The 24,412-nt window shown below is 45.0% G+C and overlaps 1 protein-coding gene across 1 annotated transcript in view; it reads left to right on the top strand.

The window, feature by feature from the left end:
* The window catches only part of P2RX7 (purinergic receptor P2X 7), a 55,218-nt gene that overhangs the window by 12,101 nt on the left and 18,705 nt on the right, over positions 1–24,412 (top strand). The window contains exons 2-7 of the mRNA XM_040250780.1: positions 10,132–10,300; positions 11,441–11,509; positions 15,824–15,896; positions 18,230–18,326; positions 22,932–23,012; positions 23,651–23,780. Coding sequence (XP_040106714.1) covers positions 10,132–10,300; positions 11,441–11,509; positions 15,824–15,896; positions 18,230–18,326; positions 22,932–23,012; positions 23,651–23,780 — 619 coding nt within the window. The remainder of the gene's footprint in view (positions 1–10,131; positions 10,301–11,440; positions 11,510–15,823; positions 15,897–18,229; positions 18,327–22,931; positions 23,013–23,650; positions 23,781–24,412) is intronic.

Here is a 24,412-nt window from a genome sequence, read left to right as displayed (position 1 = left end):
TTTTTTAATAAATTTGCAAGATGGACAAAAATCATCACCATTCAGTTTTGGAATATTTTATTACTCCAATAAGATCCATCATTCCCATTTGCAGTCACTCCCCATTCCTACCCACTGGATCCAGGCAAACACTAACTTATACCCTGCCTCTATAGATTTGCCTTTTCTAGACAATCTTCTTAAACTTGGCAGAGTGGACTCTGTTGTTTAGAACTAGAAACCCTGGCCAATATAATTCTGTCGTGTCTGACTTTTTGCGACCTTGTGGACTGTAGCCCACCAGGGTCCTCTGTCCATGGAATTTTCCAGGCAAGAATACTGGAGTGGGTTGTCATTTCCTTCTCCAGGGGATCTTCCTGACCCAGGGACTGAACCCACATCTCTTGCATCTCCTGCATTGGCAGGCAGGTTCTTTACCAGTTGAGCCAACAGGGGAGCCCAATATAATTCTAATATCCCCTAATTATAGAAGAAGAAGCAATGACTCCAAAAGGCCAAGTAGGACTTCCCTGGTGGTACAGTAGATAAGAATCCACCTGCCAATGCAGGGGACATAGGTTCAACTCCTGGGCCAAGAGTAACTAAACCCGTGCGCCACAACTACTGAGCCTCCATGCTGCAACAGCTGAAGCCCGTGCACCTAGAGCCTGTGCTCCGCTACAGGAGAAGCCACCGAAGTGAGAAGCCTGTGACCTGCAACTAGAGGAAGCCACGGTGCAGCAGTGAAGAGCCACTGCAACTAAAAATTAAAGAAAAAATAAAGACAGGCTAAGTCACTTACACAAGGTCAGGTAAGTAGTAAGTGATAGAGCCGATGTTGAAACCAGAGCCCAAGCTCCCCATAAAGTACTGTAGAAAATGGAGGAGGTAAGAGTACAAGCAGAGGGAGGGAGACCATTTAGGAGAGTATCGGGCCATCCAGGTGAGAGTTCATGGTGATTTGGAATGAGGAGTGAACAGCGGTAGATGAGAGAAGTAGATGGTTTTGAATAATGCTAGGAAGACATAACAATAAGATTCGACAGCTGAATGGATGGGGTGATGAGGGAAAGGATAAACTAGGCTGTTCGCCATGCTCTGGCTTGGCCACTGATGAGTGGTAAAAGAACTTCCTGGGGATAGGAAATGTGAAGGGGGGGAAACGCCCATCTAGGGTGGAAGATGAATTCAGAACTGAAGGCACTAAAGGCACAAGTCTATGCGACATGCAGATGTAGATACTTATTTGATAGATAGATATGTGAATCTGGAGTGAGAGATGTAGATTTCTATATCACCAGCATAAAAATGGTTGACTAGCACCATGGCAGTAGCTGCAACTGACCAGCAAGAGAGGATGCAGATGAGAAGACAAGAGGGCTTAGAACAGACCCCTGAGAAATTCTAGCCTTTAAGCAGTGAAAAGCACAGAGGTCACCAAAGGATTCTCAGAAAGGGCAAACATGGAGATCCAAAGAAAGTCAGGAGAACGTGGATTTGGGAAGGTGAGGGGAAAAGTGGAGGCATGGTCAAATGCTGCTGAGAATTCCAGGAAGATCAGGTCCATGGCACGTCTACTGGATTCAGTGATGGTGTTGTTGTTTGCTTGACAAGAGAGGCTTTATAGAAGTTCCAGGGGTGGGAGCCAGTTTGGAGTGAGCAGAGGAGTGAATGGAGACTCGGAAATGGATGTGGTGACTCACTTTTTCAAGGGACTTGGATACAGAGGAGGAGAGAGGCAGCAAGTAGTAGGAGAAGAATGTGGGGTCAAGGGAAGGTTTATTTTTAAGATGGGAAATTGATGCTGAAATGCAGATGGAGAGGAGACTCAAGAGAAAGGGAGATGATGGGATAAATGAAAATTATCATCATTGTTGTCATTGTCATCACTGTCACCAACTAGCAACTACAGGGAAAGCTTGTTCTGTTCTGGGACTGTTCTAATTATTAGACATTCCTTCCTTACACTGAATCAAAATCTATCTCCCTATAATTTTTCCCTTTTGGTTAGAGTTCTGCCCTGTGGTCCATTTTCTACTTGACAGTTTCCAAATGGCTTCAGCCTGCTATTACATTTCTCTACTTCTCCACAATAATAGCCGAAGTCCCTCTGGTTCTGTACCCCTAAGACAGTATCCAGACTCTTTACTATCCCAGCCAAGCCCACACAACCACACTCTGGTTTGTCAAGGCTCTCTTAAAAGGTGATGCCTGCACTCTTGCATTGCTGGTAGAAACATGAAATGGTTCAAGCGTTTGTGGTTTGGTAAAATTAACTGAGATTAAAAAAAAAAATGTGCACATCCTTTGACTCAGAGACTTATCTTAAGGTGTAAAATTTACTTGAAGTGTGACAAGATTCTTGTGTAAACATGTGCCTGGCAACATGAAAGGGGAGAGTGGAGAATACATGAAGTATAATACTGAAGAGAACAGACTGAGCCTCAAAAGACTGAGGGTTTCCCCCACCCACAAAGATCAGGAGCAAGACAAAGATGAGTGTTTTTACCATTGAAATGCCTGTTATTCAAAACTGTATTCGACATTCTAGCCAGTGCAATCAAGTAACAAAAAGAAATAAAAGGCATCCAAATTGGAAAGGAAGATGTAAACTATACTTCGGTGATAAGGTCCTATATATGGAGGACTTCCCTGGGTGTCCAGTAGGTAAGACTCTGGGCTGCCAATGCAGGGGGCCCCAGTTCAGTCCCTGGTCAGGGAACTAGATCCCCCACGCATGCCACAGTTAAGAAGTCTGCATGCTGAAACTAAAGATCCCGTGAGCTGGAACGAAGACCTGGTATAGCCAAAATAAAATTTAAAAAAAAAAAAAAGATCCTATATATGGAGAATCACAAAGAATTCACAAAAAACTCATTAAAGTTAATAAACCAATCAGTAAAGTTTCAAACCACAAGATCAACACACAAAAATCAGTCATGTTTCCACACGCCAACAATGAGCAATCTAAAAAAGAAATTAAGAAAGCACTTCCATTTACAATAGCACGAGCTGGGAGTTAATGCTGCTACTTACCACGTGTCTTAGTTCACTGTAACAAATACTGAAGACCGAGTGGCTTGTAAACAACAGAAATTTATTTCTCATGGTTCGAGAAGCTGGAAATCCTAAGGTCAGTGCAACATCAGATATGGTTTCTGATAAAAACCCACTTCCTGGTTCACAGATGGCCATCTTTCTGCTGTATTCTCACATGGCAGAAGAGGTGAGCTGGTTCAGGGGCCTCTTATAAGTGCACTACTCTCAATCATAAGTGCTCCATCTTTGTGACCTACTCACTTTCCAAAGGCCCCACCTTCTCATACCATTGCATCGGGGTTAGATTGCAACTTATGAATTTGTGGGGGGGTGGTCACAAACATTGAGTCTACAGCGCTATGTGAACTTGGGCTCACTTCCTTGGTGTCACAGTTTGCTCAGCTATAAGGTGAGCGTAAGACTGTTCCTTCTTTACAGGGTTATTTTTGGGCAGGTTAGGGTGGAAAGAGTTAGGTTTGTTATTAATATATGCTTAAAAGAGTGCTTGACACATAGTAAAAGCTATATCAAGACTACCAAAAATGTTTACAAAACTGAACAAAAGTTCCAGTTCAATATCCATCAGTAAGAGAATAGCTGGCAAATTTTCACAATTCACCTCTTAGGCTGAACCGTATGGAATTGCCAATATTCTATAGTTTTGTCTACAAAATGGGCAATTTCATATGTTCCAACCTAAACACTAGAATACCCTGTAACTATTCAAAGTGGGTATATATCATAGATCTATCTTTATCATCCATTTTGCGCTACTATTGTGAAAAGAGTTAATATATTATTGAGCAAAAACAGCAAGTTATTTAATAGCATGTAGAGTGTGGCCATGTTTGTGTGTCTAGGTGGGGGCATAAAGAGGTATCTGGAACATGTGCACAAATTTTCAACAGTGATAACCTCTGAGAGGGAGAACATTGGAACCTTTTCATGTTCTTTGTGCTTTTCTGTGAAGTTTACACTTTTACAACCACCAAAGGGATTCTCTTTAAATGTGTGGCTCGTAAGACCTGAACACAAGGCTCCTTCTGCCTTTTGCCTAATTAGGGCATAGGTCATTGGCTTAACACCACCCTCAAGGAAAATATTCTACTTCTCTCACCAAAGCTTAAGACGACACTAGTTTTTTGGGTTTTGTTTACTAGAGGATATAGCACAGCTTTGGCTAATATGGGTTTGGACTTATTTAAAATGTTGGGCCTCTAAGATAAACCTCTGCCAATTTGGGTGGTCCATGGCCTATATCTGTATAACTGAGTTTTTGAGCTCAATGCCTTTACACCTATCCATTATATTGGGTTGGCCAAAAAGTTCGTTTGGATTTCCCTATACTGTTTTCTGAAAAAAGCCAAATGAAAATTTTGGCCAGTCCAATATTTCCTCTAATTGGTAAACATTAACTAATAGACTAGGACTCACTCTCTTCTCTCCATATAGTAGGATATATAGAAAGTATTGTGTTCTGGAGTAGGAGTTTTTGGAACAAGAGAGAGACAGTTTAAGAAGTATGAAAAGGAAGGTTTTTCCAAATGAACTAGACAGTGGATAAGAAGTGCAATAGTCAAAGAGAATTGGAAGAAAAGATGATGTCTTAGCCAAGCTGTGAGTAACAAGAAACTGAACCCCCTTCATTAGCTAGCTCAAGGAATGGTCTGGCAGAGTAGAACAGGCTTGGTATATTGTTGTTGTTTAGTAGCTAAGTCGTGTCCCACTCTTTAGCGACTTCATGGACTATAGCCCACCAGTCTCCTCTCCCCATTGGATTTCCCAGGCAAGAATACTGAAGTGGGTCACCATTTCCTTCTCCAGGGGATCCTCCTGACCCAGGAATCGAACCCACGTCTCCTGCATCAGCAGGTGGAGTCTTTACTGCTGAACCACCAGGGAAGCCCTGCCTATACTGTAGGAGGCTGAATAATGCCCCCCACCCTGTGCCAAATCTCCATGTCCTGATCTCTGGAAACTGTGAATATGGTACCTTATGAAAGGAACTCTGCAGATGTGATTAAGCTCAAGGTCTTGAGATGGAGAGCTTATTCTTGATTATCTGAGTGGCCCCAGCATGATCACAAGAGTCCTTATAAGGGGGAGGGGCAAGAGAGTTGAAGTCGAAAAAAAGAAAATGTGACAAGAGTTGAGGGTAGAGAGTTGTGGTTGGGAATCCGGGGATGGTCTAGAAGCTGGAAGAGGTGAGAACAGACTCTCTAGTGGAGACTCCAGTGGGGAGCAGGCCTGCTGTCACCTTGATCTGAATCCTCTAAGAATGATTTTAGGCATCTGACTCCCCAGAACTAAGAGGAAAAAATGTTTGTGTTATTTTAAGTCACTAAGTTCTTGGTGGCTTATTACAGCAGCCACAGGAAGCCAGCATTTAACTTGCCTTTCAGGGTACAGGCTCTCCTTCGCTTTCTTCGCAGTACATCTCTGACTTCCCCTGGCCCCTTTCTAACCACCCCCGCACACACACACACTCACGCAGCTGAGTGGACCAGGGTTGGACACAATCAGATTCTTCTCTTGGGATTTTAAACATAAGCTGCAGAGGCTGCAGGCTCAACTACTCCATGAGGCACAGAGGGCCCAGGAAGGACCCACAGTTCTCTTAGGGGCCCACAGAAGTCTATTGGCCCTGGGGTAGACATCAGTTAACCGGATGGGAGGATGGTTCACGTTCAGGTCACACCCTTTCACTCTAGTGTTACCTTTGCTCAGTGAGCTCAGGCACTGTGTGGGTGAAGTCTGGCTTTGCTGAGAGGCATTTCCTTCCCGTGGCACGTTGAGGACTCTCTCACCATGGGTGCATGCAGCCAAACCCCCCTGAGATGCCAGGCCAAGTCTGTGAAAGTCCTTCTCATTGAGAATTCGTGGATTGGGTTTCTGAAAAACCTCTTTATGGTGTGCATCGTGGTCTACAACTGGTGAGTCAGGTGCAGTGTGCCAGTCTGGGGACTCCTCCAGCGGACCTTCCCCTCCATCCTTCTGTCCTCCTGCTGCCCCTCCGCAGCCCTCCTCTTCAGCTAGACTGGTCTGTGAGGACCCAGGCTCCTGTCACTTTTATTCTCTTTCGTCTTCCCAGACTCTTCAGCTTTCTTCTCCCCCATCTCCACCTATCCATCCTACAAGGCCCAGCTGAATCCCCCAGTTCCATCATGCCCCTGTTCACTCCAGGGACCAGTGGTTTTGCGCTCTTCCGAATACAGAGAATTGTAGCTTCTTAGAGCTGAACAGTCACAGAGATTAGGGAGCCAGGGAGTTATCCCCCCGTTGTTGTTGCTGTTCAGTCGCTAAGTCGTGTCTGACTCTTTGCCACCCCACGGACTGTGGCATGCCAGGCTTCCCTGTCCTTCACTATCTCTGGGAGTTTGCTCAAATTCACTTCCATTGAGTCAGTGATGCTATCTAACCATCTCATCCTCTGCAGACCCCTGCTCCTTTTGTGTTCAATCTTTCCAGCATCAAGGTCTTTTCCAATGAGTTGGCTCTTCGCATCAGATGGCCAAAGTACTGGAGCTTCAGCTTCAGCATCAGTCCCTCCAATGAATATTCAGGATTGATTTCCACTAGGATTATTTGGTTTGATCTCTTTGCTGTCCAAGTTATCTCCCCATTCAGAGACTAAATCCATTACCCAAAGAGGTGGCATGGCTTGTCTGATTCACCAAGGAGATCAGGAGACAGCTGCTAGGACAATCGTTAGAATGTTCTTTCCATATGCAGACTCTTTTGTTTCCTCTTTATTTTCTTTGATGCATCTCTGAAGCATTTTGATTCTTTTTGAAAAACATTTATTTCTTTATTTGGCTACATCAGTTCTTAGTTGCAGCACATAGGATCTTCAGTTTTTGTTGCGTTAGGACCTTGCAGTCGCGTTAAGATCTTTAGACCTTTTAGCTGTGGCAGGTGGGATCTAGTTTCCTGACCAGGGACCAAACCTAGGCCCTTGCACTGGGAGTGTGGAGTCTTAAGACACTGAACCATGGATATATAAAGACAAGTTTTCTGATTTCTGAGAGGGCTGGATTCCATTAAGGCTGATCTATACCACATCATGCATTTGGGGATGAATATGAGAGACTAAGGGCTTCCCAGGTGTCTCGGTGGTAAAGAACCTGCCTGCCAATGCAGGAGACACAGGTTTGATCCCTGGGTCGGGAAGATCCCCTAGAGAAGAAAATGGCAACTCACTCCAGTATTCTTGCCTGGGAATCCCATGGACAGAGGAGCTCGGTGGGCTACAGCCCATGTGATCACAAAAGAGCTGGATGTGACTGAGCGACATACCAACAACAAGAGACTGAGCTTCCCAAATGGAGGGTTAAATGGACACGGTTATTCTGGGAGACTGTTGCAATATCCAACACAGAAGAACATCGTGCATTGTGATGATAGGCTGAAATACACTGTTGAATAAGCATCATCATATTTGTCTATGGAATTACACTGGATAGCTCTGTCTCATATATGCTCATTGGATCTCAAATTGGGCTCTCTGCAAACCTCATTATGTGGATTTCCCTGGGGGGTCCAATGGTTAAGAATCAGCCTGCCAATGCAGGCGACATGGACTCAGTCCTTGGTCTGGGAAGATTCCGCACGCCGTGGGGCAGCTAAAGCCAGGCACCACAACAAAAGAAGCCACCGTGATGAGAAGCCAGCATACCGCAGCTAGAGAGCAGCCCCCATCCTGCCCGCCACAACTAGATGAAACCCTCCCACAACAATGAAGACCCAGCAGAGCCAGAAATAAACTTACAGAACTCAACAGCAACCTCATTATGCACGTACTTCCCGTTTACCCCTTCCGCCAGCCCCAGGGAGCCATCAGTCTACTGTCTCGGTGGATTTGCCTATTCTGGATGTTTCGTATAAGTGGGATCATACACTACATGGTCTTTTGTGTCTGTCTTCTTTCACTTAGCACAGAGTTTTCTGAGGTTTGTCCACAGGACAGCGTGTGTCTCCTTTCATTCCTTTTCACGGGTAGATGATTGTCCATCATCTTTTAATGAACGTGTGGGTTGTTTCCACCTTTTGACTATTGTGAATAGTGTGCCATGAATATGTGTGGACAGGTATTTGTTTGAGCACATAATATCATTTTTAATTTCTTTAAACTCTATCTCATTCTGCGGCATGCTTTCCTTACTCAATGTTACGTTATTTCCACATCGATGCAAGCAGCTCTCCATTCACTTTCACTGTTACAGAACCTTCCAGAGAATAAATCCAACAATTTATTCACCCATTCAGTGTTCAAGAATATTTCCATGATTTCCAGTTTTCCCTATTATAAATAGTGCAGCTTTACAATTTCCTGTACATAAATTGTTGGGCACCTTCTTTGAGGATTCCTCTGGGGCATACACCTAAGAGTGAAATTGTTGGGGCGTGGGGAATGCACCTCAAATGTACAGTACTTCATATTGCCAAATGTGAGCTGTTTTTCCATGAGTCTCTTAGGGGTTTTCAACCCTGACTGGGTATTAGAATCAATTTCAGAAAAATATATAGGCACCTGGATAACTCCCCAGACCTATTGAATCAGTTTCCAGGGATGAGACCAGGGAGCTGCAATTTTGAAAGCTCCCTAAGTAATTCCACTGTACAGCCAAGGTTGAGAACAGCTGGGACCAAACCTTGGCCTACAGTATCTCTATTTCCCAGGGTCAGGTCATAGAGGACAGCTACTGACTGCCTAACAACATTCAGATATTAGAGGCTGAGCAGAGGGAAGAAACCAAACAGATACATGCCCAATGAATAAACAAAGCATTTAAAACAGACTCTTAAGGGATTTCCCTGGTGGTCCAGTGGTTAAGATTCCACACTTCCACTGCAGGGGAGGCATCTGTTTGATCCCTGGTCTGGGAACTAGGATCCCATATGATGCACAGGACAGCAAAAAATAAATAAACAAAATAAAATAAAATCAATTATTCAGGGCAATGGAAAACAGGAAATGGATAAATGAAGATGGAATCTACCATTTTTAGTTATCAATTCCACTTTTTCCCTCTCTTCCCCCCACTATAATGACATAGAGTCATATTCTAAAGAAGGCATTAATAGCTTATGAATAGATCAGAAGGCAGGAAACCAGAGGCAAAGCCACATCATGGATGAATAAATATAGCACACGGTTAAGAGGTCTTGCTCTGGGCTCTATAGTCGACCAGTCAAAGACCTCAGGCCTGCCACTGATGACCTGTGCAATCTTGGGCAAGTTCCTTCACCTCTTTGAGCCCATTCTCTCATCTACAAAAGGGGATGATTACAGAACTGTCTCCTATCACTGTTGTGAGCACTAAAGGAGGTGATGCATTTAGAACATGTACTAAGTACTCAATAAAGGGTAAGCTGCTATTACCAATGCTATTTTTAACACCAGGCAGGTGTTTCTGGAAAACAGGAAGCTGACCTGCTGGACAGACCCTTACGTATGTGTGTACATGTTAAGTTGCTTCAGTTGTGTCTGACTCTTTGTGACACTATGGACTGTAGCTTACCAGGCTCCTCTGTCCATGGGATTCTCCAGGCAAGAATACTGGAGTGGGTTGCCATGCTCTCCTCCAGAGGATCTTCCTGACCCAGGGATTGAACTCAGGTCTCTTATGTCTCCTGCATTAGGCAGGCAGGTTCTTTACCACTAGCGCCATCTGGGAAACCTGGAACAAACCCTTAGGTAGATGCTAATGTGTTACTGAGTCCCAGAACAAAGCTGGTGGACTGACCTGGGGTGGACTTTGCTATTTGAGAAGGCAATCTATAAATTAAGGTCTATATTAAGTGATATTAGAGACTGGTATTGGGGACAACAGTTTCCACATGATGAAAGCTCACTATGAGCCAGATACAGTGCTGAGGAGTTTGCATGGGTATTTCAGTCCATCCTCAAAACAACCCCATGAGGTAGGTATGACTATTCTTCCCATTTTACTGGTAAGGAAAATGAGTCACAGAGAAGGCGAGTCACTTGCCCAAAGTCACCCAGCAAAGCCTGGATTTTAATGGAGCTGGCTTTCAGTTCCTGCATCCAAAACCATGGCACTGTGTCTCCCTTGAGAAAATCGCTGATGCTTTTCTGTGTCTGTCATTTAGCTTTGCTTTGGTGAGTGACAAGCGGTACCAACGGAAAGAGCCTGTCATCAGTTCTGTGCACAGCAAGATAAAAGGGATAGCAGAGGTGAAAAAGGAGATTATGGAGAATGGGCAGAAGAAGGTTGTGCGGAGTGTCTTTGATATGGCGGATTACACCTTCCCCTTGCAGGTGAGCACCTGTCAGCATCCTCCCAGGAATCGTCCCTGGTCACTGTCCCCAGGCCCTCTTCCTCCTCCCCTGGGACCTAGAGACTCGTTCCAGAAAAACACTGGCCCCATTTAAAAAGCTCTGTGAAAATCCCAACTGAGAAAACCTAAAAATTGCAAAATTGGGTCAGATGCAGCAACTCAAAGGAGATGACACTTTGCTTTATCAATTCCTACAGGGTTTCTCAAAATAGCAGTGTGTCCTGGTGCATTGAAAACATGATTTGATTCACTCAAACTTTATTTATACATAGCTTGTCAGAAGCAGGGCCATCAAGTCAGCAAGTTTTGCCTAGATCCAGAAGGGCAAAGAACTTTCTGCCTTGAGGGGACGAGCCCTTTTATATTGTTTGTGTGGCATTTTATCAACAAAAATGTCTCCAGGAAAACTCTTGGCTACAGTTTTGGACAAGGGAAGGCTACAGATGACAAAGAATGGAAAGGTGTGGACCATAGCGAAAGGGCTTGAGATTGTCTCAATCTGCCAAAAAAAGATAAAATGAACGTAGAATTCTCAAAAGGGAGAGGTTGAAGTGGAGTTGAGAACACCAAAGAACAAATGGAGAGGGGTGGTAAGAGGGACGAAAGGGCCCATTGGAAGCTGGAAAGCTTTGAAAAACCATAAAAGCCAAGCTGCTATCCATTTGTTTCTAACAGAGTGTCATTAAAATCTCCACCTATTTATTGCCCAGGTGGTGGGATGCCCTATGACCCTTTCATTAAAGTCCTGGATAATCTGAATAGCATTCTGATGGAGGTAACACCCCCACCTCTGCCTCCTCATATCTTTTGGTTTTCAATGTAATGGGACTTACTGTGTCCCCTCAAAATGAAAAGGCTGCTTTTGAGGCTGGAATGGAAAATGAGTGCTCAATCAATTTGAATGTTCCTCCTCTCTCCCTCGGCTCAGCAGGGCGGCTCATCCAGCTTGGATATTAAGCGCTCTGGGTAGTCGATTTGCTTCCAGACCCAGATTTCTAGACTGAAGCTTAGAAGAGTGGAAAGGTTCGCCCCCAGGCACTTAGCCAGTTGGATTACTATGATTAAGCAGTTCTGTTCTTAAAGGGCTTGCCATTTTGCCTTCTCTCCTTTTTCTCTGCAGGGGAACTCCTTTTTTATGATGACAAACTTTCTCAAGACAGAAGGCCAAGAGCAAGGGTTGTGTCCCGAGGTAAGGAAAGAGGGATGGGTGATAAGAATTTCTGGAGGAGGCACAGGTCAGAGAAAATGGAAATTGGGACCAGGGGTGTGGTAGAGCCCACAGATATTGACTGAGCCTCTGCTTTTACAGAACAGGGGTGTAGATGTGGGCTGGCTGGTAAGGGTGAGAAGACCCTGCATTTCTGGCTCTGTAACCACCAGATCTCTGTCTGTCGCCCTGGGTCTCCAGCTGTGGCACTAGGAGGCTGTGCAGCTCGAGGCCTGCTTGCTCCGTTCCTTGCTCCCGGAGCAGCTTGGGACAGCATGGAACCTTGGCGTTTGCATAGTGTCTCATGTTTTAATGGAGCCTCACAACAACTTTAGGGGGGTAGCAGCACTCCCAGCCTTATTTCACAGGTCAGCACAAAGATCAGCACTGATACTGGAATCAGTGACCTTCCCAATATCACACAGCTTGCTGGAGGCAGAGCCAGACTTAGAATCCAGCTGTCCTCATTTACAACTTCTCCCATTGTTCACTGTGAACTGCCTGCAGGGTGAGCCTGGGAAGATGTCAGACAGTGCAAGTTTGATATTTCATTGCACTTCTTGAGTTTTAGGCGCTACGTGAAGTGGGGAAGCCCCGACATCTCTCACCCTCACTACCACCATCCACTCACTCTTTCCCCACCTTGCTTTGCCCTCTCCGTACTCTCTCTCAACCTTCTGCCTTCTTCTGGAAAACTTTCTTCCCTATAAAAACATGTGTATCTTATTCTGTCCCATCCCAGTCTTGTTCACTGCTCTATAAAATGACAACTAGCTATTCTGATCAGTTTGTCTATAGTGATGTCTTCCTAGGCAACACCCTCCTGTTGTTCCCCTCTCAAGTAAGACAACTGTGTTTTACCAGGGACTGTCCCAACACCGAGAGGTGAGGTGCAGCGCCTGTGGGGAAGGCCAGCCTTGCCTGTGGGTCTTGCTCATCAGCCCTCTCGTGACAACGCCTAGATTTCTGAGTGTCTGGGAGCTCAGTGTGGATATGCTCTCTCGTATCACAGTCCTTGCCATCATTTCTACCTAAATTTGGAAATAAGTGAACGTTCCCTTCAGGTCTGTCTCAATAATGCTCCCCTAAAAAGAGACCTCTCGACGTTTATTTCGCCTCCACTTCCCCTGAAATGTCCCTGCTACTCTAATGAAGTAGCCAGCTGCCTGTCCAACTAAATATTTCCTTCCATCTCCCTACCCAGCAGCATCCAAAGTTGAATCCAGTTGGGGCCTTTGGTTCCCTCTGTCCCATACTTTGAAATTGCTACTCACACTCCTCCACCCCGGCCCCCACCCCTGCCATGGCACTTTTCACAAATACTTTTCAAGTTATTGACCCTTACAAGAAATCAATAAAGAGACTTGTAAAAGAAGTCAAGGAAGAGAGTCAGGATATCACAGAGATTAAGAGCCTGGATTTTAGGAGCTTGACTGCAAATGGTTCAAAACTTGACTTATTACTTTTGTGACTCTGGGCAGGTAACTTCACGGCTCTGTGTCCTGGTGTCATTTGCAAGATGGGGCTGATTGCAAAACCTAGGTCTTGGGATTATTGAAACAATGAGCGAATCTCTGTGACAGGCTGGAAACAAGGCATGATGCATTGTAAAATGAACTCCAATGCGAGCTGTTATGACCCAAATGACAAGTTACTCCTTCTCAGACAGGCTGTCACTCAGACTGAGTTCTGTGGAGGCAATGCCAGCCTGGAGAATACTGTAACTCTGGGGATTTTAATCTGTGATCTGAGCTGATTTGGGTTGCTCTAGTGGGAAATTTGCCTCCTCTCTTTGCATATTGACAGCCGCCCCCTCCACCCCCCCAACCCCACCCCCCTTCCCTGCCCTGCAATTCTTACCGGAAGGTGGAAGTCAAGGATAGGGCTTGACATCTGTCTCCAGTAAATGGCCAAGCCCCAGGTGTACACTGAAATGAAGAGACATTGGTCCTAATAATCTATTGCTGCATAACAAACTACCCTGAACCTGCTGGACTTAAAGCCACGAGCATTTCTTTTTTTATTTTTTTTTTAATGTGGACCATTTTTTTTAAAGTCTTCTCTGAATTTGTTACAACATTGCTTTTATTTTATGTTTTGTGTTTCTGGCCGTGAGACATGTGGGATTTTAGCTCCCTGACCAGGCACCGAGCCTGTACCCCTTGCATTAGAAGGTGAAGACTCAACCACTCAACCATTAGGGAAGTCCCTAAAGCCATGAGTATTTTAGGAACTCTCATAGTTCAGGGGTTGACAGAGCTCTGCTGGGCAGTTCTGCTGATCTTGGGATCTGTGTGGGGGCTCTCATGGCTTGCCTTCTCTTCCTCTCTGGGGACTCTTAAGGCTTCTCCTCCTTTCAGGGTCTCTCCACGTAGTCTTTCCAAACTTCCTCACAGCAGCTCAGGATCCGCCAGACCAAAAGAAGATTCCAGGCCTCCCAAGCTCAGGACTAGAGCTGACACAGTGTTACTCCCACTGCCTTCTGTTGGTTATTCGATCAGAGTCAGACCTAGCTTCAAAGGGAAGGGAAGATACCTCCCAATGGCAAGAGTGACAGAGAATTTGTGGCCATCGTTGATGCATGTGACAATCACAAAAGAGAGGATTAGAATGTCTGTTGTTTTTTCTTTTTTTTTAATTTTGGAATTTCACCTTAAAATAGAGTCGGTTTATCTTCTTTCCTGAGATTTCTTTCCAGTCGATAATCAAAATAACGTAACTTCCCATGAGTCACAGTGAATGATCATTCATTCATTCTTTCCATGTTTATCCAGACTGACTATGTGTCAGACACTCAGACTACAAAGACACAACCCAGGCTTTGTGTTCAAAGGGTTCACAATATAGTTGGGGATCACAAGAGCAGCAAACCAAGGACATGCTGGGTGACAGGAAGAAGGCAACTTGGGAAGAAAAGAGAACATGAAAGTGAAAGAGATTGAAAACTACAGGAAACATTCACTAAGCAAAAGCCATGGGCTAACCCCTTTCCCATCATAACTCATTTAATCTTCACAACAACCATATAAGACAAATTTCTCCATTCCCCTTTTAGGGGTGAGGAAACTGAGGTACAGAGAGGCAAAGTAACCTGGCTGAGGCCACTCAGCTAGAAAATGATGCAGCTATTGCCAAACCTGGTTGCACCTGCATCCAAGCCTGGGCCCTCCCCTGAATTTCTGTAACACTGCACGGAAGAGCCTATTTTCATGAAACTCCTGGTCTCCCTAAGACTGACCATTAAACCTGGTCCTCAGAAATCGGGAAGTCGAGAATGCATAAACCAAGCCATCTCACTTTTCTTTTCCTCATTCTGCCCTCAGCCCTTAGTCTTAGAAGCTGACTGACCTCATTTTTCTCAGGCCAGGAGAGAGGGCTGGCTGGAATCCTTTATTTCCACATTTCCTGCTGAGCCATTGCACCTGTCTGCTTCACTTGGTTCCTCAGCCACAAGGCTGTATGATCCAGGCCCCTGATCTCCAAACCAAGGGCTGTTCCCTGAAAGTGGCCCCTGGCATATGCTTCTTAGACTTTTACTTATTTTTATATATTTATTAATTTTAAAAGTATTCATTTATTTGGCTGCATCAGGTCTTAGTTGCAGCATGCAGGATCTTCATTGCTGCATGTGAAATCTTTGTAGCAGTGAGAGGGATTTAGTTTCCTTACCAGGGATCGAACCCTGGCCTCCTGCATTGGGAGTGCGGAGTCTTAGCCACTTGACCACCAAGGAAGTCCCTATTTTTATTTTTTATTGAGATATAAGTCATGTACCATAAAACACACCATTTTCAAGCGTTTAGCTCAGTGTTTTTTAGTATATTCACCGAACTGGGCAAATATCATCTCAGTCAGTTTCCAGAACATTTTCATCATTCCAAAAAGGAACATCATACCCACTAGCAGTCACTCTCAGTACCCTACTTCCCTCAGCTCCTGGCGACCACGGATCACCCTTCTGTCTATGGACTTGCCTGTTCAGAACATTTCATATACACAGAACCATACAATACGTGGTCTTTCCTGTCTGGCTTCTTCCACTTAGCATCATGTTTCAAGTTTCATCTACACTGTAGCAGGTGTCAGTACTTCATTCATTCCTTTTCATAGCCAAATAACATTCCATCGCATGAATGTCCTAGATATTAGTTGTCTGTTCATCTATTGGTGGCTGTTTGGGCTGTTTTGATTTTTGAGCATTATCTGCACACAAATGTTTGTGTGAACATAGACATCTGCTCTCCTATATCTTAGAGACACAATTTATTCCCCACTATTTTGTCCTTCTTTCTGCAGTACCCCACCCCCAGGACGCTCTGTTCCTCTGATCAGGGCTGTAAAAAGGGATGGCTGGGCCCACTGAGCAAAGGTATGTTCTATTTCTTTTTCTGAGACCTGCAGGGGGATGGTCTGGAATCCTGGTGATGTATGAGAAGCCCAGCTCTTTAGCTTCTGGCTCTCAGCTGCCTTCATCCACCTTCCTTGGGCCACGGATGGGCCTGTGCCTGCCCCATGCCTCGACTCTGAACCCAGAGGACCAACTGCTGACTATGAATGTGACTCTAATTCCCAGTGAGGGCAGCTCCTGAAAACCTCACAGAATTATCCCCTTCAGGGTTCTCACTGATAGAAATTTGAATGCCCAATAGCATCATCTGAGTATTCTACACATTTTCTCTTGAATTTCCCCAAAGGTTGAGGAGCATGAACGTGTACCCCGCCCAGGGCCCCTGGAGGCAATATCAACCTTCAGAGTTTCCAGAGATCTTGTTTTAACTTAAAAAAAGGCACATGAAATTGAAACAGATTTCGCAAAAAAGAACAAGAAAAAGTAAAAATACCATTGTTTTGTTTTAAGTGGAGGAAAACTGCTTTACAATGTTGTGTTAGTTTCTGTCATATAACAACTTGAATCAGCCATGATATGCATACATCCTCTCCCTCCTGAGCCTCTCTCCCCTCCCTCCTCTACATCCCTCTAGGTCATCACAGAGCACCAGGCTGGGCTCCCAGTGTTATACAGCAACTCTTCATCAGCTATCTGTTTTACACATGACAGTGTATATATGTCAATGCTACTTTCTGCATTCGTCCCACCCTCTCTTTAGCCCACTGTGTCCACAAGTCCATTTTCTACATCGGCTTCTCCATTCCTTCCCCTCAAATAGGTTCATTGAAATCATTTTTCTAGATTCCATATATGTGAGTTAATATATGATATTTTTTTTTCTCTTTCTGACTAACTTCACGAAGTTGTACAACTTCTGCAGCCTGTACAACAGGCTCTAGGTTCACCCACCTCACTAGACCTGACTCATTCGTTCTGTTATATGGCTGAGTAATATTCCGTTGTGTATTTGTACTACCTCTTCTTTATCCATTCATCTGTAGATGGACATCTAGGTTGCTTCTATATCTTGGCTATTCTAAACAGTGCTGCAATGAACACTGGGGTGCATGTGTCTTTTAGAACTGTGACTTTCTCAGGGTATAGGCCCAGTACTGGGATTGCTGGGTCATATGGTAGATTTATTCCTAGTTTTTTAGGGAATCTCACACTGTTCTCCATAATGGCTGTATCAGTTTACATTCCCACCAACAGTGTAGGAGGGTTCCCTTTTCTCCACATCCTCTCCAGCCATCAGTATTTATAACATGTGCTAAGTCACTTTAGTTGTCTCCAACTCTTTGCAACCCTATGGACTGTAGCCTTCCAGGCTCCTCTGTCCATGGGCATTTTCCAGACAAGAATACTGGAGTGGGTTGCCATGCTCTCCTCCAGGGGGTCTTCCCAACCCAGGGATCGAACCCATGTTTCTTATGTCTCCTGAATTGGCAGGTGGGTTCTTTATCACTGCTGCTGCTGCTGCCACCACTAAGTCGCTTCAGTCGCGTCCGACTCTGTGCGACCCCATAGACGGCAGCCCACCAGGCTCCCCCGTCCCTGGGATTCTCCAGGCAAGAACACTGGAGTGGGTTGCCATTTCCTTCTCCAATGCATGAAAGTGAAAAGTGAAAGTGAAGTCACTTAGTTGTGTCCGACTCGTAGCGACCCCATGGACTGCAGCCCACCAGGCTCCTCTGTCCATGGGATTTTCCAGGCAAGAGTACTGGAGCGGGGTGCCATTGCCTTAAAAGCCAGTTTACCACACACATGTACACAGAAAGGCATATGAATATTCCATTCCATTCCATAATGCTTGTGCTTTGAGTTGGAGGAGAGTTAACCAACACTACTTAGTATTTAACTTTCCCCTCAAATATCTGTTAGTGACACTGATACTCCAGGAAGACGTGCCGTGCTTACTGCATGGCCCTGTACATCCTGGTCCATGCTGTACACACCTAGAGGAACTCAGATGTCTGTCTAGAAGCCATGTGCTAGTCCATTTATACCAGGCAAAAGAATACACCCTGTTCTGCCTGCCTCTCAGGCATCTTTTCTTGTGAAGAAACAAACAAGCAAGCAAAAATCTAACAGCATCTGTGGTCTTTATGTCTTCTCTTTGATCCTTCTTTGAAAACCTTACTGTTCGATGTGTTGCTTGCTTGGTTTTTCTTATGTAAGCCTGTGGTTTGGATGAGGTTACACAGAAACTAAAACTGCTTGGATTGAGAAACAGCCTCTTGCTTGAGTGGAGTGGAGTTTCCTCCCACGGTTCTTTCACACCTGTGCTTCTACAACCCCTTGACCCTTCACAGGAATCCAGACCGGCAGGTGTATAGATTATAAAGAGAAGCAGAAGACCTGTGAAGTCTTCGCCTGGTGTCCTGTCGAGGCAGCGGAAAAGGCTCCGGCGTGAGTTGTAGGGAGGGGACAGACACAGTGGCCTGCAGCTTCAAGCAGACGAAGCCCTGCGAGGCACTGCCCCAGCTTCCCTTCTCAGCACCACCCTCCCTCCCCAAGTCCCAGGTCTTACTGGCTTAGTGACTCCCAGGCCAGACACACTAGTGGTCTCTGGGAGGGCCTTGCTTGTGGTCAAAATACTGACATAATCCTGGACCAGCTGGTAAATAGCTACTACCTTGAGCACCCTTGGGTGCCCCCTGCCCCTTGAGTGTTCCAGCACTTTCCAGGGCACCTCCAGACACCACCTCCAGTGCTATAGCAGGGAACACTCTGACTGTTAGTGTCTGTACTGAGTGATTAAGGAAGAGAAGGTGGGAGGGAAAATAGGAAAAAGGAAGAAGGAAAGGGAGGAGAGAAGGAAGGGAAGGGAAAAGAAGTTTTCTTAAATGTTCACAGTGATGTACACATTTGGTGTTCCCCTGTGTTGATTCTTCTCAAGGTCAGGCCCAGAAGGCAGAACTTGATGTTAAACCTCGGAAAACACTGGGAGGACTGCATTTCAGCAGAGAATAAGGAGAGCTGGATTCAAATCCCGGCTTTAATGCACCCTTGCTATGTGACCTTGAACAAGTGCCTTAACCCCTTTGGGTTTCAGTTTCCTTGTCTTTAAAATGAGAATAACAGGACTTCCCCAGCAGACCCAGTGATTCAGACTCTGCACTTCCCATGCAGGAGGCGCAGATTCCATCCCTGGTCGAACTAAGATCCCACAAGCAGCGTGGCCAAAATATATTTTTTTCAGTTAAAAATAAAATGAGGATAACAACTGTATCAACCTTACTGGGCTGTTGTGAGAATTAAATGAGATGATAACTGCACAGTGATTGCACAGTGAGCCCTGTGCTTGGCACACTGTAAAGTGCCCAATAACACACAAACACAGAAATGATCTGCCCCTAGACGTGTGGTGGTTCTAGACCAGCACTGTCCAATGGAACTTTCTACAATGACAGAAAGATTCTGTACCTCCACCATCCAGTCTGGTAGCCACTGGTATATGTGGCTATTAAGCACCCGAAATGTGGTTACCACAACTGAATTGAATTTTGAGTTTAATTTAATTTCAATAGTCGGGCTTCCCCAGTGGCTCAGTGGGAAAGAATCTGCCTCCAGTGCAGGAGACATGCGTCCAATCCCTGGGTCAGAAAGATCCCCTGGAGGAGGAAATGGCCACCCACTTAGTATTCTTGCCTGGAGAATCCCATGGACAGAGGAGCCCGGCGGCCTACAGTCCGTGGGGTTGCACGGAGAGTTGGACACGACTGAGAGACTGAGCACACAGACACAATTTAAATAGTCACACACGCCACACGTGCCTAGGGTATGGTGGACAGTGTAGTTCTAGAGAAATGTGACTCAGCATCTATGGGGCAAAGAGAAAACTTCCCCAAACTAACTGTTTAGAAGCCTCAGGCAAAAGTTCCTGATGTCGGAGTGCGAAGCACCAGGCAGCACCAGTGTGTCTGGCTCTCACTCGCTAATGGCACCGCCCAGGTTCGTTTGTAGGTCAGGGAAGATTCTTTGTCCCAGAAGAAATTATCCAAGACCCAGGAGGGACACGAGCCTACATTCAAAAAGGCCCTGGTTCAAGGCAAGAGCTTCTTGATTACCTGTGGTTTTCAGCCCTGGCTCTGCCAGCAACTCATTTATCACATAAATACCGTGCATCTCTGGTGTTCTGTGACCTGGGCTGCAATTTTACATGACCCTGGACAAGTAAATCCCTTACCTTCAGTTTCTCATATGTTATAGAGAAGCATTACAAAGATGATTCATTTAATTGTTTCTCCAGCACATTCATTATCAGATAGTAGGGAGAACTGTGCTCATTTTTTTTTTATTTTAAATACAAGAAGACCCAGATATGGAGCAGGTCCCAAGAGTTTTGCAATCTAATAGAAGAGATAAGACACATGCACAGAGGGCTGTCATTCTGAAAAGGAGATTTTTAAGCGTCATGAAAGAGAAATAAAAGGGACCATTTAGTCCTTTGATTCTGAGCATGTTGCCCAGAAGTTTGAAATGTTCTAAAGGCAAAGGTTCTCGCAAATATTAGGTATCTATTGTAAACAAGATTTTGTGCGTGTGCAAGTGACAATATAACTTCAACTGGCTTCAGAAAAAAAAAAAAGGGACTGTTAATTTTTGGCTTGTGTTTTTGACTCACGTAAATGAGAAGTCCAGAAACACTGGCTTCAGGCAAGGCTTGATCAAGGCTTTAAATGATGTCTTAAGATTTTCTCTGTTTCTTCCTCTACCTTTCTCCTCTCTCCAACCTCTGTCTCTTCTTCCATGCTGGCTCGCCTCACACTGTGGTCTGGGGCGCTCCAGGTTTACATCGTCCTTGCTACTAATAATCCTAAAGAAAACAAGTGTTTCTTTCCCAATAGTTCCCACAATAATCCTGGGGTGTTCTCAATGGCCTAAGGCATGTGACAGTCAAAGAATCAGTCACTGAAGCCAAGGGGATTGGATTACACTGTTTTTTTTCTGTCATTATTGTATACTTTTATTATTGCTTTTATGTTAGTGTTTTCCAATCAGATTAGGGACTCTTTGAGGTGAAAATGGTATTTTATCTCTATCAAGATGGCTCAGCACAAAGCTGGTTGATTAAATATTTTTTAATTGATGACTTATTAAAAATGTAGACTATATTAAGACCACCATGAAATTCAAGCTGCTTCATTTGGGATGTGATTTTTTAAATTAATTAATTTTAATTGGAGGCTAATTACTTTGCAATATTGTACTGGTTTTTGCCATACACTGATGTGAATCAGCCATGGGTGTACATGTGTCCCCCATCCTGAACCCCCCTCCCACCTCCCTCCACATCCCATCCCTCAGGGTCGTCCCAGTGCACCAGCCCTGAGAGCCCTCTCCCATGCATCGAACCTGGACTGGTGATCTGTTTCACATATGGTAATATACATGTTTCAGTGCTATTCTCTCAAATCATCCCACTCTCACCTTCTCCCACAGAGATGACCCTATATGCAAGACAGCAAAAGAGACACAGATGTAAAGAACAGACTTTTGGACTCTGTGGATTACACTGTTAAACCAGCTCCAGGTCATATGCCCACCCTGGGAGCTGTAAGGGATGGGCAGGAGATGAGAGTGGACTGAGAGTGGAAGAGACCTGGCTTTCCAAAAGGGAAAAAATTGAGGTGCTACTGCTAGAGGGGGGGAATTGATGTAGAAAGGCAAAAATTACAGTGTTCTCTATAATTACATCCCCAGTAGAGCCAAAGTTGGGCTTTGGAAGTCCTGAAATAAAAAGCAGATCATTCTTTCTTTAAAAAAATTTTGATTGTATTGGATTTTAGTTGCGGTACACAGGGTCTTTGTGACAGCACGGGCCCCACAGTGTGTGGGCTCAGTAGTTGCAGCACCCAGGCTTAGTTGCTTTGTGGCATCTGGGATCTTAGTTCCTCATCCAGGGAAGGAACCTCTGTCCCCTGCCCTGGAAGCATGGAGTCTTAACCACTGGATCACCAGGGAAGCCCCCAGAGCAGATTGTTCTTGATGTTCCCTTCCAAATACCCTCCACCTTTAGCCTGTGCTTCTCCCAATGTATATTTGCCACCTACTCAGGTGTGCCAGGCAACAGGATACCAGTGGCATTATTTTAGGGAGCCTGTTCTCTCCACCTTTAACAGATTCTCAACCTCACCAGGACAAAAACCTTGATTGTCTTGTTCATCACTGCGTCCCAAGGGCCCAGCCCCATTCCTGGTACAATAAATATTTGTTGAATGAATGAATGCATGGATGGTGGGGGGACCTTCCGGCAGTCTAGAATTTGGGCTCCTCTCACTCATGGAGGATTTTATACTACTCAGAGCCTCTAGAGAGTGAATGATAGAGTCAAGTATGTATGTGTGGCCCTGTGCTAAAGGCTGAGGATGCCAAGATGAGAAAATTATTGTTTCAGCCCTGCAGGATCACCAAGCTTATTGTGGAAAATACAAACAGGAGTGTGCTGGAGCTGGCTTATACCAGCTCTGAGCCATTTATGCTCATCCTTTCCCAATTCCAATTCAGTGATGTTCTACTGGTAGCTTGAAATCAGCGATGGTGGGGGTATATATACCACAATAGTCAGTAACTGCTACAATTTCAGGGCTTATTGTTTTCCTGGAGAGCTGGTTTTTAAACATTTACCAACACACCACTGTGCGTACCTAGACATACCATTATATCAGAGTGAGAAGTATTACAGTAAATGCCACGAAGTCTTTTTTTATGCCACCTCACACAGCTGTGGGATCTTAGTTCCCCAACCAGGGATCGAACCCGTGCCCCTGCAGTGGAAGCAAGGATTATCAACCACTGGACCACCAGGGAACTCCTTCCATGGGGTCTTAAGAAGGGAGAAATTCTTCCTGGAGAAGCTGGAGAATTTTGGAAGGTTTTGCCCACTGGATTGCATTTCTCTCCAAACATCATATTGACCCAAGCAAGAAATCAGAGCCTCTGGTCACTGGCTCACTGACTCCCTTGGTCCCTGTAGTCACTGATCCCCAATTTTGCATTTCTCTCTCTTAGGCCTGCGCTCTTGGTCAGTGCTGAAAACTTCACTGTACTCATCAAGAATAATATCGACTTCCCTGGCCACAATTACACCACGTAAGTGCCCAGAATGTCTGGCTGTATTTGTTATCTACTGTTGCATAACAAATCACCCCAACACTTAGAAGCTAAAAACAATAAACTTTAATTTTCTCACATAGTTTCTGGGCATCCCAGAGTGACATCTGGGAATGACTTCACTGGGAGGTTCTGGCTTGGGGTCTCTCAGGATACAGTCAAACTGTCAATGGGGGCTGCAGCCATCTCCAGACTTGACTAGGGCTGGAAAAATCCTCTTCCAAGCTCACTCAAGTGACTGTCATCAGGAGAACTCAGTTCTTCACCATGTGGACTTCTCCTTCGGACTGTTTGAGTCCCCTTGGGACATGGTGGCTGGCTTCCCAGAGCAAGTGATCCAAGCCAAAGAGCAAGCAAGCAAGATAGTAACTAGGAGAGAAGCCACTGTATTTTATAATCTAATCTCAGAAGTGGCATACCATCACTTCTGTCATATATTACTGGCCACACAGACCAACACTGGACAGTGTAAGAGGGGAATACACAAGGGTGTGAATCCCAGAAGGCAGGATCGTTGGAGGCCCTCACGGTGCCAGGTACCACACTGGTTCACTCCCATGAAAGAGATGGATCTCAATTTTCAATAGAGATGTTTGTTTGCTTTCCATCATGTGCAGGAGAAACATCTTGCCGGATTTAAACAGCACTTGCATCTTTCACAAGACTCGGGATCCACAGTGTCCCATTTTCCGACTAGGAGATATCTTCCAAGAAACAGGAGATAATTTTTCAGAAGTGGCAATTCAGGTTGGTGATGCCTGTTTGTAAAGTGTAATGTGGGGAGGGTGGGTCAAGGGATGGAGGATGACAAATGGCCAAGAGGCTGGACCACTGGGTCTTAATAATATGCTCAAATTTATGGAGGATTTTGTAAATCCATGTTCAGTGACAAGGACTGTTCCTGCATCACCACATCTAATCCCACAACAACCGTATGTGTGAGACTCTTCGTCTATTAGTTTCCTGTGGCTGCTGTAACAAATTAACACAAACTTCGTGGCTTAAAACAACACATTTTTATACTTCTGGAGGTCAGAAGTCCAAAATGAGTATCACTGGGCCGAAATCAAGATACCAGCAGAGCCATGCTCCCTCTGGAGGCCCTATGGGAGAATCCATTTCCTTGCCTTTTCCATCTTTCAAAACTGCGTTCCTTGCATTTCTTAGTGCATAGCCCTTTCTTCCTGCTTCAAAGCCACCAGCATAGCATCTTGCTTCAGTGGTCACATTGATTTCATTTTTCTTTTCTTTAAAAAAATATTTGTTTATTTGGCTGCACTGGGTCCTTGTTGCAGCACATGGGATCCTTCGCTGTGGCCTGCAGGCCTATTTGCTCTGCCGCATGTGGGATCTTAGTTCCCTGACTAGGGATCAAACCT

Source organism: Oryx dammah, unplaced genomic scaffold, assembly GCF_014754425.2.
Source record: "Oryx dammah isolate SB20612 unplaced genomic scaffold, SCBI_Odam_1.1 HiC_scaffold_12, whole genome shotgun sequence".
In the NCBI taxonomy this organism is placed as follows: domain Eukaryota; kingdom Metazoa; phylum Chordata; class Mammalia; order Artiodactyla; family Bovidae; genus Oryx; species Oryx dammah.
The sequence above is the reverse complement of the archived record's forward strand: the minus strand, read 5'-3'. Positions and strand labels throughout refer to the sequence as shown.